Source organism: Diplotaxodon limnothrissa, linkage group LG9 (genome assembly GCF_057381915.1).
Source record: "Diplotaxodon limnothrissa isolate DT_005_m linkage group LG9, D_limnothrissa_male_GT1.1, whole genome shotgun sequence".
NCBI lineage: Eukaryota > Metazoa > Chordata > Actinopteri > Cichliformes > Cichlidae > Diplotaxodon > Diplotaxodon limnothrissa.
The window spans coordinates 28752175-28768112 of NC_140604.1; the positions used below are offsets into that span (position 1 = coordinate 28752175).

Genomic DNA, 15938 nt, shown 5'->3' on the forward strand with positions numbered 1-15938 from the left:
ACCTAGTTTCAACATCTGGCTTCACTCGGTGTATACATGACTACCAGACTTTTCATTTTCTCAATATTAGCAGTAGGCTTACAAACAATCTGACACACAGTCTCAGCAGCACATGACTGCACAGAAATATTGTAATTAATACATATATTTCAAAACATAAGCAATTATTAAAGTGAAATGTATATATATGGCTCAATTCATTTATGGGAGTAACGTGTGTGCCCCAAGAGGATGTTACCTTGTAATGATGTCCTAATTAAGCAACATTTTGTTTTCATTAGAAGACACACACGCACACACAAACACACGCAGTAGCAGGCAAATTAGAAGGAAAGCCATATGTGACCGCTTAACCTTCACTGCATGTATGGATGTATCAGTGTGAATGCTGAATTACTAAGTAAAGACTTTGCATTGAATAAACTTGCAGTATGCACTTTAACACTGTACTGACAGTATTCGCCACATGTGGATTCTTCTGTGGAGGCATATTCAGATGAATTAAATTAAATAAGAATCGGCTGCAGATTTGCTTCCATTAACATTTTAAAAGTGGTTAAGCCGAATGGCGGCATGTGCTTTTCTTTCTCTTTGCTGTTCGCAACGTTGGAGATATCTTTAACTACAGTATTTCGCACGCTCTGTGTTTATTAGAAGCACACTTCAGGATTCAATTTGTATTAGTTTCTGATGGGTGTTTTGATTCACTGGGTCTAAATGCCATTTCAAAAGCATTCCTAACCCACTGGCATTTCCAGAGGGGGATATTATGATAAAAAAAAAAAAAGCTCATATCAGCAGCCACATGCTTCATATCTATTGGGTTATAACACTGTTTTTTTAAAGCATCTCTCTAAAAGGTTGATAATAACTTCGCTTTTTATAAAAGGAAGTCATATATGAGTACTGACTTAAATTGCCACCTGCTGTAATTTAGAAGACTTGGGTGCTTATCATCAGTCTACCCCCCCCACCCCCACACCCCCCTACTCAAAAAAAACAAACAACAGGCAATCAAAGCATGAGCACTGATATTTTAGAAGACTAATACTGACTTTAACCACTGTTAAAGTGAGGCTGCCATAAAATCTGAATCAACTAACAGAAGCACAGTTATTTTGAGCTGTAGGTGAGGTGAAAACTGTATCAGTGTCACAGAGACATTTCGCTGTACTCAGTAAATGTTACCTACTGTCTTGGCAGGTGAGCGAGGCTGGTTTCCCTGTGACAGGTGTCGCATGCATGCAGCGACGAGCAAGCAAGCACGATGTCGATTCACGACGGCAGAGACGGGGGTGGAGAGGGGGAAAGAAAAGAGCAGCGCACAAAAGAAAGACAAAACAATCAAGTCATGAGCAAAAACATGCAAAACCATAAAAATCAATGTGATAGTGAGCATTAATCAAGACGGAATTCAAAAAAGAGCAGATGGTGGCCACGAAATGAATACATTGCGGTGCCATTTATAGTTATGAACACGTATTTGGAGAGCTAAAAGTTAACAATGTGAAGTAAATGACAGCATGCTGATGGTATAACATTTACGCTCAAGGCCATTATAGCAAATGAGCCACTGTGCAGTAAACACTAAAGCAATCAAATGCTTGATGAGGAGCATATTGATTGAGAAAGAGTAAAGGAGATGATAGAGAGACAAACACACGAACACGGTAAACCTCCATGTTGTAGATGTGGAGGACTCACTTTCTTTTTTGTGCCTTTACAGTCAACTCTTTCAAACAAAGATGGCTGCAGTAGAATTTCAAAGTTTCACAGTTTTGAAGTTTTTTGGGTTTCATTTTTTATTTTCTAGCTCAGCGCCTTTGAACAGTTGCATCAGTAATAGTCATTGACAGCCGTGCAGTGGCGGAGATTCTTCCGTAATATGAAGGAATCAAGAGTCGAGACAAAATCTTGTTGCCTGCAGGGCTCTTCCCACTCTTTCCAAATCTCTTGATCAAACACAAAGAAGATCTCTATCTTTTCTGGATGTCGGAGGCCAAATCTAAACTACTTCCCTTGAGTGTAGAGGGGGGTCACTTCCTGTGTATAACACTTTAACTTCTCAAAGAAATCCTCAAATCAGGATTAAGCGGGGATTAGAGATCAGATATAGGAAGGTGATGTCACCTCTGCTGGTGTTGTTACATGCAGTCCATCCATTGCTCTCTCTCTCTCACTTCTTCTCTCTCTCTCTGTTACAGTATTTTTATTCCTTGAGATCTGGTGACACGCGCACAGGCCTAAGCTAAAAGGCCAGAATACAGACATGCAAATTGGCCTTAGATATATCTGAAAGCCATAATGTTCCCGGTTTCATAGCCACGAGTCACACAAAGACCCTTTTTGCCCCTTCCCGTTTCTCTAAAAGAAAGTACAAATACACTGAGAGGCAAATTGGGACATGATAAGGTGAGGATATTTCAGCAGCGCTCAAATCAGCAAAAGTGATGAGACGATGAAATTATATTATAGACGGGGATCAGGAGGTTTGAGGCTATCACATTGGGAGGCCTGATTGGAATTTGCAACAATCTCCTTTGGGCTGAACTTTTTTTTCCAATGAGATAGTAGGAAGTGTGTGATCCGCCTCAGCACTTTTCCCTCTATCCGCAAAATCCCTAAAACTATTTTAGCCTTGGAGTTTGGTCTATAGCGTATTGACTGCTCAGCACAAAAGACGAAATGAGACAGAGAAGTGAAAGCGCAGTGAGAAAACTGGACAAATCTTCCATTTGAAATCCTGATGAGCTCGAGAAGCACTGCGCTGGAGAGATAGATGGTTGACCTTTTACCCAATAGCTATGCACAGCTTCTGTGATAATAAAGGCTTTGTCTATCTGATAACTGATCCATAATTAAAGGATGCAGGGACAGAGAAAATCCAATAGCTGATCCCCTCTATGCAACAGTATCTTAATGCAAAGACATTTACAGTATTAACATATTAAATAAATGAGCTCTGTGAGTAACATGGCCTCACACCCAATCATGTTTAAATTTATTAAAAGTCTGTTCGCTCACATGGATGAGTTTCCAAGGATGCGTGCCTATCATTAAGTGTAAAACCTGCGTGTGTGTGTGTGTGTGTGTGTGTGTTTGGATTAACTTAATTAGCAGTGGCTGGCTTAAGAGAAAACGCTGTGATTTCCAGTAAAGCTGGTACATCTTTAACTTGTGAGACAATCAGACGTTCTCATGGAGGTTGTCAGCATTTGAGGGCAACAGCATTATTTAAAAAAAAGCAACAAAACAGACAGTACAGAAAGTTTTTTAATTAACAGTTGAATCCAATTACATTTATGTGGATGATGTGTGCTGGAGTGTTTGGTTTCCGCACTTAAGAGCTCATAATTGTTGCGTGAGTGTCCGTCCTTCGCAAAGCGGATATTAAATGTGCAAATTGCAATCAAATGTGTGTACACGAGTCGCTCTTGAACACGAGGGTTGTTTAGATGATGTGCTAGCGAGGGTGTGCGTCTTACCCACGTAGAGCTGGCTGAACAGCTCGAGCCGTGTGTGTCCCTGCGCGGGAGCAAGCCTGGATGTCCTGTACGTCTGGTCCAGCTGAAGGACAGCCTCTTTCACGTTACGCTCAGCCATTACACGGTGCCACTGGTCATCGTTGAGGGATGTAGCTGAATGCACAATCAGCTCCACTGGTCCATTTCCGACATCGAAGGAGAAGGAGACCACCTTAGGAGCTGCAGAAAGAAAAAATTCCAAAAAATTCACAGCTTTATAAAATCCAGCACCCCCTGTTCTGCTGTAGTTCACTTTGTAGGTAGATATGCATTAAATTTCTAATCTAATGGCTCATTTGTTTCAAGGCCACTCATTTGGCTTGTATAGATTTCAGCTTTGCATTACATGACTGCTCACAGCTTTTGCACAGGCCTAATATCACCAACCGCCAGGAACGGTTGGTTTTTTGTGACAAAGTCATATTGCTGCAGTTTCCCTGTTTTTTTAGACTTACTTTTGCTTGAGAGTTGGAAAGACGTGTCAGGAAAGGTGTGTGTGAAAAAAAAAGGAAGGGAAAGGTTCCATAGAAAGAAGACACAAAAAGAGCGAACAGTGCAAAACGGTCCTGTTTATCTACTAGATTAATTTTTCATTATCTTGAGCTGAGTTGATTTGATTGTGTGTGTCCATGAGACAGTAGGTTGTCATAAAGTTTTAGTGCTTTTCTGCAGTTTAATAGTCTAATTTATCTCAGTAGACCAAGAGGGGGCACCGGTTTACCTTTTATAGCCATGATCAGGTAAAACGTTCATTGATGCTTCTGAACCACCTTTATGTGTGACTGACTTCAGTAAATTTCAGTTTTGGCTGTTTTGCATTGTGTGTCGCTGCCTGGTCCTGCTTTGAACCTGTCTGCAATGTTGCATCTGCACAATGATACTCTGTGAGTATGTGTGACTCCACAAGTCACACATAATAAACCTTATCACATACACATTTTTAAATAGAGGAGAATTGCAAAGTCTCTCTACCTTGTAAATAAAAGACAATGTGCTAACTAACTGAATGCCTCAGCAAAATGTTAAAGGACTCTTTTAGACTTGCTGCTGGAAAGATCATTCGGAATTGACGTATTAAAACCCAAATGGACTTTTCCTTAATGTTTGGAGACTGATGTATAAAAGCTTTATATCCTGGATGGTGGCATATGGTTGGTACTGGCACCAGTGTGCTGCAGCCCGAGTGGTGATAAATAGCTTGATATGTTACCATTCTATTATAGCTTCATTAGGCTCAGATATTAAGAGTGAATAAATTTATACTGTAGTCAATGGGGAAATGAGCTTACTTCTTTTCCTTTGTTTAATCAATGTCTCTGGCCCTTTTCTCCTTTTCATATTGCTTTCATCTAATTATCCTTTATCTTTCAGTGACTCTTCCATGGCCTTTGGTATCATTTCTACATTAAATCTATCCATTTCCATTTATTCCTTCCTGTCCTGCTTGTTTGTACCCTCCTTTTTCTTTTGTTTCCCTTTGCTCGCTTGGTTCAAACTTTCCCTTCATCGGTGGTTTCTTTATGCTTCTGTTTATTCTCTTGCCTTTACAGACCCACCTGTGACTTTGGCCTCCCTTATATCATTTCTTCCTTCTTTCATTTTTCCTCGAACCCTTTCTTGCACACAATATTTAATGAAATGATCCAAGCAAAAGCCTGAATGTGCTGAGTACATTAACCTATCAGATGAATTTCATGAAAAAAATAGTGCTTCATCATTTAAACGCCAGCAATACACAAACACACCAACCTCAGCAAAGACACACACAAACAGAGACGCAGTATAAGGCCTCTGACAGCCTTTAGTATACTGAATTAATGATGTTTGTATGCACAGAACAGGTCCGCGGGGCAGGGAGGAGAGACATCAGTTATTTTAAATGGTGAAAGACGGCCAAACATACATCACAATACCCCAGCAGAAACAAAGCTTTAGTAATGCTGCAACAACAATGCTGAACGTCATATATGAGATGCGTGTGTGTGTTTGATAATTTGTGTGTTGTTTTAGTGGCACTGCAAACCAAGACGTATGCCCTACAACCTCCTGTCAACGGGCGCGAATAAAACTAAAGTGCCCTCAGAGCACAGAGCTCGCCTCATCTATTTGCATAGATGATGGATGTAACTAGTGTAAATGCTTGTGTGTGTGTAAATGTAATATTTGTGTTGTGTCCTTATACTTTGCACGTTGGCCTAAAAAAAGGACAAAAAAGCCACGCTTAGGTTTTTATTTTTGCTATTTGTTTTTCTATTAATCTTTTAATATGGAGGCCGAAAGAGCCGAGTTTTAAATTATGCGTCAGCACAGCACAACCAAATGATGATAAATAGTGAAAGCCACTGAACGTCTTTGTGTGAAAGATCACTGCTCGTGTGGGTGTGCTTGTGCGTTTGTCTAATGTGAGGTTCAATTTTGCTGTTCTTCATCTTTTTTTTTTGTCCAGAAGGCTGGCAGTGCATTATCTCTTCGATCGCTTTTCTGTTAGACTGGCAAACTCTTTGTTGTTGCTCTCATTTGCTTTGTTAGCCTTTGGCTCTGTGTTTTTTTCTTAACTTGAGGGTTCGTTGGAACGGGCTGGACCTTTTGTGTTTTTTGGGGGATGGAGGCTCGGTTTAAGTGCGAGCCAACCCTAAGTGGCATAGCAAACCTGCTGCTGTAGAGGCTGAAGCGAGATTTAAACTTCTTAAAGGCTGGGAAAAGAAAAAAGCAGTTTTTATCAGCAAAAGAAGGAAGTGCATGCAATACAAAGAATGCCGACAGCTTCTCAGCGTGCGCAGAGAACAGATATGGTGAGATTAAGATTAACTTTTGACTGAGCTCTGAAGAAGAGGCTGAAAAAATATTCTTACTCCTAAGTAGATATTGCTTTAACAAGTCTGACATGTGACAAAAGCGGCACGGCACACTCCTATACTCCATATGTAAACCGTAAATGACTAGTCTTCACAAGAAAAACAGACAACTTTACAGTTTTGGAAGGACATGTCTCCAGCTGGAAAGTACATTTCTTAGCTGCAGCCTTTAAAAATATAAAATTTGGCACAAAACATCCCACAAGTCAATTTTTTTCTAATAGGGATCTCTCCATCTGTTCTCAGTCTAGTTACGAGGTTGCGATTCTGAATAAATCTCAAATGTGCCTATGCCTATTTCTTCCTATTAAGATTGGAAAATGAATAGAGTCCACCTCGCGTCTTTGAGCCTGCTGAGGTCACAGTAATGTGTGTTTTGTCCAAGGGTTTAAAGTGTGTATCACTGAGTGTTTATGTGCTTTGGGCTCCTGGAATGGCACAACCATGCTATTCCAGCTTAATGCTAGTCATTTCATGCCCTGACTGGATTGCAGCAGATAGAGGTTTTTTGCGCCAACGAGAGGGCAAAGATTATGTGTGTGTTTATGTGTGTGTGAGTGTGCATGCGAGTAATTTCTGGATTGTGTGTCTAAACGGGTGCTGTGGGGCAAAATGCAAGATGATAGCAAGAGAGAGGAGAGAGGAAATCGATGTGGGGGCATTCTGAAAGCCTCAGGAGACACAAGCATGCACACAAGCACACACACACACACACACACTCTGCAACTGTGACAGACCACATATTTACTGTATCTGTGTGTGTCTGTGTGTGTGTATTATGAACTACGCATTTGGAAAAAAACAAATACCAAACCCCTTGAGCATTTTTCAGCACTCAAATGTACAGAATAGTGTCAGCACATAGAAAAAAAGCTCACGGAGCTCTTAGACTGCAAACTAGCTGACATAATGTCATTCAGTGTAATGGCTTTAGACAGCACTTTGGCTCAAAATTCGACTTTGTGTCTATTCACTGGTTGGCATTTTGACACAAAATGGTGGGCCAGGCGCACCAGCAGGAAATGGTCAGCAAGCGCTTTTGACACCAAATGTTCAAATCCCTTTGAATCCCAATGAATCCCAATGAATGCAATTAGTCATCAATCGACCGCCATGCCGTGCCAGGAACCCGTTTCACAATGCAGCTTCGAGATTAAATAAAAGCCCTAGATTTTAAAACTCTTGATCAGAAAGGCACCACTGTGGCTGCGGGGAATTTAATTTGAGCCACTGAACAGGATCACAGAAACCCGCTGCATGACACGTCAATCAAAGCTCTCAGAGCGGACTAAGAGTCTGTGAAATGAGGGTTGGGCAAAGCTGCCCCATTGATTGATGTTTTAAATGTTTATCTCTTCTTTGTCACAGTCTGTTTGTTCCAGCTTTAATGTTTGACAAAATGATATCTGTTTTCATATATGTACACACATGTACACACTGCTCAAAAAAATTAAAGGAAGGCTTTCATCAGATCCTAAGAAGAACACATCAGATCTCATTGGGGGGAAAAAATCATGCTGGATATGGATACTGATATAGACTGGCTAATGTGTTAGGAACAATGAAAACGATTGGGAGGCCAGTCCATTTAGCTAAAATGTCACTGCAGCAACTCAAAATGCTACTGGTTTCTATTGCCCTTATGTGGTTGTATGCATGCCTGACAATGTTGGTGCATACTCCTAATGAGACCACAGACGGTGTCCTGTAGGAACTCCTCCATGGTCTGGACCAGGGCATCACAGAACTCCTGAAGAATCTTAGGTACAACCTGACAGGTAGTATGCATTCTCAGCCTCCAGGAGCTGCCTACTCTCGCCACATGATGCCGGGCAATGTCGTGCATCAGGAGGAAGCCAGAACCCACTGCACCAGTGTAGTGTCTAACAGTGGGTCCAAGAATTTTATTCTGATAACTAATGGCAATCAGGGTGCCTTTGTTTAGCCTGCTGAGGTCTGTGTGTCCCTCCATGGATATGCCTCCCACGACCAACACTGATCCAAAACCAAACCAGTCATGATGAACAATGTTACAGGCAGCATAATGTTCTTCATAGCTTTTCCAGATTTTTGCATCTGTCACATGTGCTCAGCTGAACCTGCTCTGTTGTGTGAAAAACAAAGGGTGCCAGTGGTGGAGCTGCCAATTCTGATATTTTATGGCAAATGCCAGCCGGACTCAGTGGTACTGGGCAGTGAGCATAAGGCCTACTAAAGGACAACCCGCCCTCAAGAAGTTTGTCTCTGATTGCTTGGTCAGAAACATTTACACCAATGGCCTGCTGGAGATCAATTTGCAGGGTTCTGGCAGTATTCATCATCCTTCTGCTTGCACAAAGGAGAAGATACCCATTCCTGCTAATGGGTTAAGGACCTTATACGGCCCTATACAGCTCTCTAGAGTAACTGTCTGTCTCCTGAAATCTTCTACATGGTCTTCACCCAATATTGGCTGAAAAGTTACAGCTACACTTCTGCTAAACTTCTATAAAACTACTGCTAGCACAGAAAGCTCAGGACAAACAGTCTTGTATATTCGCCAAGGTTAGTGCTGGATCAAATTTTAACTTGATTGCTTGTTTTTTTCTGTATTATAACCAAGATTTAAAACTTTTTCCACTTTATCTTGTAATCCACAATAAAAGCCAGTGACAGAACTGATCTCTTGACCTGAATTTCCACCAGAGGAACCAGAATTTGTAATAAATTGAGCTTTGTTCAAACACAATTTGTCAAAAAGTTACATCTTTTTCTTAGCAGTTCTGCAAGCATGAAAATAGGTTTTATTTAATCAATTAATTTATTTTAGTTTTTACTGTAAAAGATTTTATGATTGTTTTGGTTTTCTGGCCAGGCTTTTGTTCCACTGCAGAGAACAATATTCAGGGCATATGAAACATCTGCACTGTTCTGTTATGTCAGCAGCTTAATATGCTGAATTTGCCCAGCATGTCACAATGTGCAGGGGGAACATTTACCACTACACTAAACTTTCTTGTAATTTTTTTTTAAGCAGACTTAACGGATAGCTGTTCAGGCTTCTTGAAGGACAATTAAAGCTCTTCTTTGGATGTTGGCTTCTTTTTGTTTATTTTCTGTAAAAATGATCACTCACTGCCTCACTAACATTGAGGTCTGGGCTCTGGAGGACCAATTCAGAACTAATGTGTTGCATTCTATGTTTTTTTTTCTATCAAGCAGTGGCAGTGTGTTTAGGCTCAATGACATACTGAAAAATGAAGCTGTTGCCAACCTGAAAAGACTTTTCTGCATTCATAATTGCATGAATTTTGGCTTAATCCCCTACAGCACAAGTTGAAATGGCTGAAATTGTTAGGATGCCTGGGTCGTTGACCCAGGGTTTTGAGTTTATTATATTATTTATGATTTCTAGTCTTTGGTTTCTTTGTTAGAGTTCTGTCTTATGGTTTATGTCTCTGTGCCTGCCCTGGTCCCACGTCTCTGTTCCCTCTGTTGTAGTGCCTGCCTGTGAGTCTGTGTCTGTAAGTTCAGTCTGTGTTATGTTTCCTGTTTTACTTTGAAAGTCCTTGTCTCGTGTAATTGCGTCTGGTTGTGCTTCCTTTGTGTCGTTAGGCCTGATTTTCCCCAGCTGTGTTTCCCTCCTGTTACTCATTCCCTGATTGCTCCCTCTGTGTATTTGAGCCCTGTGTTTCTCTGTGTCCGTGTTGTGATCTACCGTTTACTATGCTGTGTGCTTGCCTGAGTTTGGTTTTTGGAGTCTCAGTTTTGTTACCTTTTTTGAGTTCACGTCTGTCTCCGGAGTCTGCACTTTGGGTTCTTTTTCTGCCTGACCACAGCCGTCACATAACAGAAATGAAGCCCCAAACCATCACACTGTGTTTTACACGTGGTTGTACCTATTTGTTAAGGACATAACTGTTCATCTGGCATAGATAGTTCTTTTCAGGCCTGCCACTTCATCTTTTCTCTTCCATTTCTTCAGTCTCATCACATTTTCAGTACAAGCTACACACCATGCTGAGATGTGCCAAGTTTTTGGATTATAGCTTTTTGGGAATCACCTTGTTGTTACAAAAATACTATTTTATGCCTGTCAAACTGTGTTATCTTTGCCAATTTTTATAGATCCAACTAAAGAAATGGGAACAAATTATGTTTTTTTTTTTTTCCTGCAACAGGCTGCTAGTAACAAAAGACAGGACAGAATTTAAAATTGGTTTTCTGTTAAGTTGTCTGTTGTTTGTAGACACAACAATGGTTCAGCCTTAAGGTTAGGGGCTTTTTTGTGCTTGAAGAATTCACTGGCCAGTCTTAAGTGATTTAACTAACAAAAAATATTTTGCTGAAAATTATCATTTACAAGGACTGGACTGAAAATGAGTGAAAAAACAGCCAGCCAAGAAAACTTTTGAAAGCCCTTCAGGCAGCATGGTGGCACAGAGGCATCATGGTGGCACCCCGATTAGCACAGTTGAGTCACAGCAAGAAGGTCCTGAGTTTGATTCCACCACCTGGCCTTTCTGTGTGGAGTTTGCATGTTCTCCCCATGTTTACGTGGGTTCTCCCTGCATACTCTGGCTTCCTCCCACAGTCCAAAGACATGCAGTTAGTAGGGTTAGATTAACTGGTAATTCTAAATTGCCCGTAGGTGTGAATGGTTTACTCTCTCTAAGTTTTAGCCCTGTGACAGACTGGCAACCTGTCCAGGGTATACCCTGCCTCTCGCCTTATGGTAGCTTGGATAGGCTCCAGCCCCCCCGCGACCCTGACAAATATAAGCGGAAGAGAATGGATGGATGAAAACCTTTGAAAGACCTTCAGAAAGCATCGAGAACTATGGCTCAAGACCACCTGAAAAACAAGAAAGTCTGGCTTTGAAGCAAAATATAACGAATGTTGACTCAGAACTTTTGCACAGTATCACAGATCTCAAATTCTTAAGCTTTTGATTTCACCCTCCAACTTTATAACAGCTAAAAATGTGTGTGTGTTTTATTTTAACACACCACATATATGACTGTGTGTGTTTGTGAATGGATTCTAAAACATGAGAAAGTCATACTTACACTCTCATAACACACACATATATATAGGGCCTTGAGGGTGGGCACGTTAACGGCGTCCAGTGGACGGTCTGTGTACTCAAACCTACCTCTGGCGCTGGTGCCCACCTCCCAATTTTAAATCCATGTAGACATTGAGGGTTCTTGGGAGTGGCCGTGCTAACACCTGCTGCTCTCTGGCAGCAGCACCATGCTCTCCCTTGTTTTAAATGCACTTTAGAACAACACGCAGCAACACTACACATGAGCGGGAGGAGGGAGGTATGGGGTCTTCACACATCCCCGTTCTCTGCTAGCCATTGGGGCGGGGGGGCTGGGAGGAGATGTTAGCTGTTCGATTGGCCTCCCTGCTGCTGCGGAGCCTGGGACGGTCTGCTTGCCTCCACCCCGGGGGGAAGGGTAACATCTCTTGGGTCTGGGTTCTGTTTCCCCTTCTGGGGGCGAGGGTACCTGGACCCGGGGTATAGAGTATGTTTGGGGAGTGTGATTGTGTGTACATGTCCATTTATGTCAATCCTTACATTGGGTGAGTGCTGAGTGTTTGTATATGTGTGCATGAGGGTGGGAATGCATGTTTGTGTCTGTGTGTGCCTGTTTGTCTGTGTCTATATGTCAGGTCGGATCTTAGACTCCACCTCTCTGGGAACTCCCAGGCCCTCCAAGGCCTATCTCCCCTCACCACACTCCCTGCCGGTGACTGATGCCCTTAGGGGTCGGTGCATTGGTGGTTCTTGGTGTCCGGGGCTGGGCACTCAGGTATGTACCGGCTCACTCCCAGTGGCTACCTGGCGGGGCCTGGTGCCTGTTGCTCGGTCAGGCCTCCTCCGGGGTGCGGGGGGCCCTCGGGCCTCCGGCCTCTGGGCCTGCTGCTCTGTTCACTCTGGCACAGCTGGCTGCCGGCAGAGCCGGCGGGCACGCCGGTGCAGCCCCCTCTAGCTTCTGCTCGGTGGCTACTGGGTGACGCCTCGTCTGGGGATCCTCAGCCCTTCCCATGAGGGTGGCACGGATGCCCCTCCGGTGGTCCTCTTTGGGCTCTCGTGCTCTGGGAGCCTCTGGATGTTTGGGGCCTGGATCTCCTCCATGCCTGCTTCATGCCCTGGGGGACGGGGCTATGGCTCTCTACACCCTCTAGCAGACCATTACATGTGGAAACCATTTGAATACAAGCGCGCTGATCCACACAGGTGTGCACACGGGTGTTCACTGCTCATAGACTTAAATTACACCTTTCTTGGCTGCTACTTCAAAGCACATTGTGCGCTGTCTGTCCTGCGTGCTGCACAACAACATTGAATATTCAGTATTTACTGCTGTTTACACTTAGCTAGATTAATGCGATGGTGTTGTGTTTAGTATGTTGCTTTGTTTTGTTTTTTTTGCTTGTTTTCTATTCTTCTCTCAACAGGTGATCCAGGAGATTTTTTTTCTCCCCCCCCCCCCTTTCTCACTGTCCCTCTCCCCTTCTGTTTTTCTTTTCCTTCCTCTTTCTTTCTCCCTTTCCTATCCCTCACTCATGTCTGTCCCGTCTGTAACATCTGAAAATAAAATATAATAAACAATAAAGACAAAAGGTCGACCAAATGGACCAATACGGTAATGCCACGATGATCCATTTGGCAAAGTAAATCCATTGGGTATCCTTGTTGGTCTTCAGACAACAATTCTGATGGCTAAAGAACCAAATGGGACAGGCAAAAAAAAAAAAAAGAAAAGAAAAGAAAGTCATACTGGTGCAAAGCTTTTGTATATCTGTGTGATAGTAAACACTGAACACTGAAGTAAATAGAATTTGCCCATTGTAAGTGGGTGTATGATTGTGTGTTTCAAAAGGCTGTAAGGGCTCTGCTTCTATTTGTGAAAAATGTATTGAATAAAAGAGAGAGACAGACACATTGTGTTTGTGTATGTGTGTGAGATAGGGCTGCCACGATTAGTCGACTAGTCACGATTATGTCGACTATTAAAATCGTCGACGACTAATTTAATAGTCGACGCATCGTTTGAAGCTTTGTAAGATCACAAAGGACGCAGGAATGAGTACCGGTAGTAGGATTTAAGAGTGTAATAACGGACTGAAACAGAAGATGGCAGCACTGCATGTACAAGGATGCCAGCTGCCGTTAAACCCCGAAGAAGAAGAAGCTGTGTCCCAGAATTCATAGCGCAGCTGTCAACAATGGCGGCAGCTAGTTAGTTTTAACTTTACTCTTATTATTCTTTCTGGGGCACAAAATAAACGTTTAACATATTTTCAGGCTTGAATGTAGCTGTGTAAACCTCAAATATCTGCTCAGTTTATCAAGACACCACATATTTTCAAAAGCGCTCCGACGTTTTCGGAGACGTCTGTTACCCACTAGCTCGTTAGCTAGGCGGGGGCAAGGCTAACTAGAGCCGTGAGAACACCGGACTCCCGGCAAATCGTTTTCAAACCCACCGCCGTCTTTCGCTAGTCAGGTTAAACATATATATATAAGTCACTTAGATAACTTAAAAATGTTATTGTTTGGCTTTCTTTAGTATTTTATTTGTTCCTGAGTAAATCGGTTTGGCTGAGATTAAAGTTATAGTTTTTGCACAGCTAAAACTGTCAAGCAGACAGCTAATTGTCAGAAGTGTGAGACGCTGGAGAATATACTCCGGTGTCCTGTTATATTTTAGAAAGCAAGGAGTTTATTAAACTTCACCGAAATAATCTGCAAATTTCATTAAAAATTAATAAACTACCATCTTGTCTTTATTTTTAGTTAGCACAAACACTTCAAGCTGTAAGCTAATGATAGTTATATAAGACCAGATGCTGCTGGTGCAATAAGCTGTACGCTGTACGTCCAATGGATGATGATCTGATTAGTCGACTAATCGCAAAAATAATCGGTGACTAGTCGACTATCAAAATAATCGTTTGTGGCAGCCCTAGTGTGAGAGAGCTTGTGTTGTGTCATCCCTGAAAATGGCTGATTTGGTTAAACAGAGGATCATAATGGACATAATTATTGCACACACCAATTACCTTAAATAAATGATTGCTCTCTCATGCAATCACACAAAGCGTGTGCTGTAATCAGGCAGGTAAATGACTGTTGCTCGAGTGTGCGCCTGCATTAGCCTTTGTGCCTATGTGTGTGTGTGTGCGTGACAGGTTACACCCGACATTATCAGACGGACTGCTGGAATAAATCTCACACTAGGGTAGAGAAAAAGGAAGGGTAAGAGAGGGAAAAAGTGAGATAAAGACAGAGGAATGGCTCTTGTGCACACACCGAATCATTCAAAACAATCTTACATTTGAGCTCCAAGCGAATGAAGTCAGTGTTGCCCAAGTTTTCCAGAAAGACGCCATAGGCCGCGCTTGTCTTGAAATAGAAGGAGATGTCAGCGCTGGTCTCACCATGAAAGGTGGCAAAGTGCAGGTAGGATGATGGAGTCGTGAACGATGCTGCATTCCAGTAGTTATCTGTGGAAAAAAGGATAAGAAAAGAAAAATCAAAACTCCGAACCAAGCCATTCCACATATCTGCAACACCTGCTCCATTAGCACTGTACCAAACATCATATTCCATCCTCATCTGATAAGCTGTTGAATAAATCCACGGTAGAAATTACTTCATTTCAAATAGAGCCATTTTCATTTTGTTCAGGAGCAATCAATCTATTCTGGATAGAATATTGTTATATAGTTAAGTCATGTCTATTGGTTAATGTGGCTCATTTTGATATTTCCTCAATAAAAAAAAAAATCTTAACTCAAAAGTCTATTTCTGCAAGTTTTGGACAGAAAGTAGACAGTAATTTCCTGCATCTTTAATCACATGCAGCAGAAAGTTGATCATATCAAAACAGCAGAAAGAGACAAGTTTGTATCTCCAAAACGAGAAGCTGAAAAGGGCAACAAGGGTACATGGACAAAATGTGGGATTTTTGATAACTTCACTAATGACTTTTGAATGAAGGGAGAGCAGGGCCAGCTAATGAAGACAAAGTAGCAGCACGCTAAACAGCTGCTGATGAATTATCAGACTGTGGTTGATGAAGTGACTTCTCTCCTGTCTTCCCTCCTCTCACCGTGTCTCTGTCTTGCTCCTATCACTCAAGAAGGATGAAGAGTATTATTGGGGGGAGAGAAGAAGAAGAAGGAGGAGGAGGAGCAGTCGGAGTAGAAGAGGAGTGGAGAAGACAGCTGAGAAGTGGAAATCAGACAGGCATAGGTCAGAGAATGGAATATTGAAGAGGAGATGGAAAAATAGGACAGGGCCCGGTGTGGGGGGGGGGCATATGAGGGGCAAGTGGAGGAAGTGAAGGCTAATGTGTTATCAGCGGTGTGATATCTCTTTTATGCCTCAGAGGATTGGCCTAAGACCCTTCACTCTAACCTGAGGAAATAGGAACAGCTGTGCACAGAAGAGAAACATGACAACATGCACCTGAGTATGGCTGCTACTGATGATTAATTTAACTCTTATTCTAATCTGACACTGTCTACCTCTGAGTCTTAAAGACTGTAAAAATACTGA

The 15938-nt window shown here is 42.2% G+C and overlaps 1 protein-coding gene across 2 annotated transcripts in view; it reads right to left on the reverse strand.

The window, feature by feature from the left end:
* The window catches only part of cntnap2a (contactin associated protein 2a), a 398709-nt gene that overhangs the window by 36048 nt on the left and 346723 nt on the right, over positions 1-15938 (reverse strand). Inside the window, exons 18-20 of one of the 2 annotated variants that reach the window (XM_085362983.1) lie at positions 14711-14881; positions 3486-3704; positions 1193-1222 (exon numbers count right to left, since the gene is read on the reverse strand). In XM_085362983.1, the coding sequence (XP_085219109.1) occupies positions 1193-1222; positions 3486-3704; positions 14711-14881 (420 nt within the window). The remainder of the gene's footprint in view (positions 1-1192; positions 1223-3485; positions 3705-14710; positions 14882-15938) is intronic. The other variant, XM_085362984.1, reaches the window with a different exon arrangement.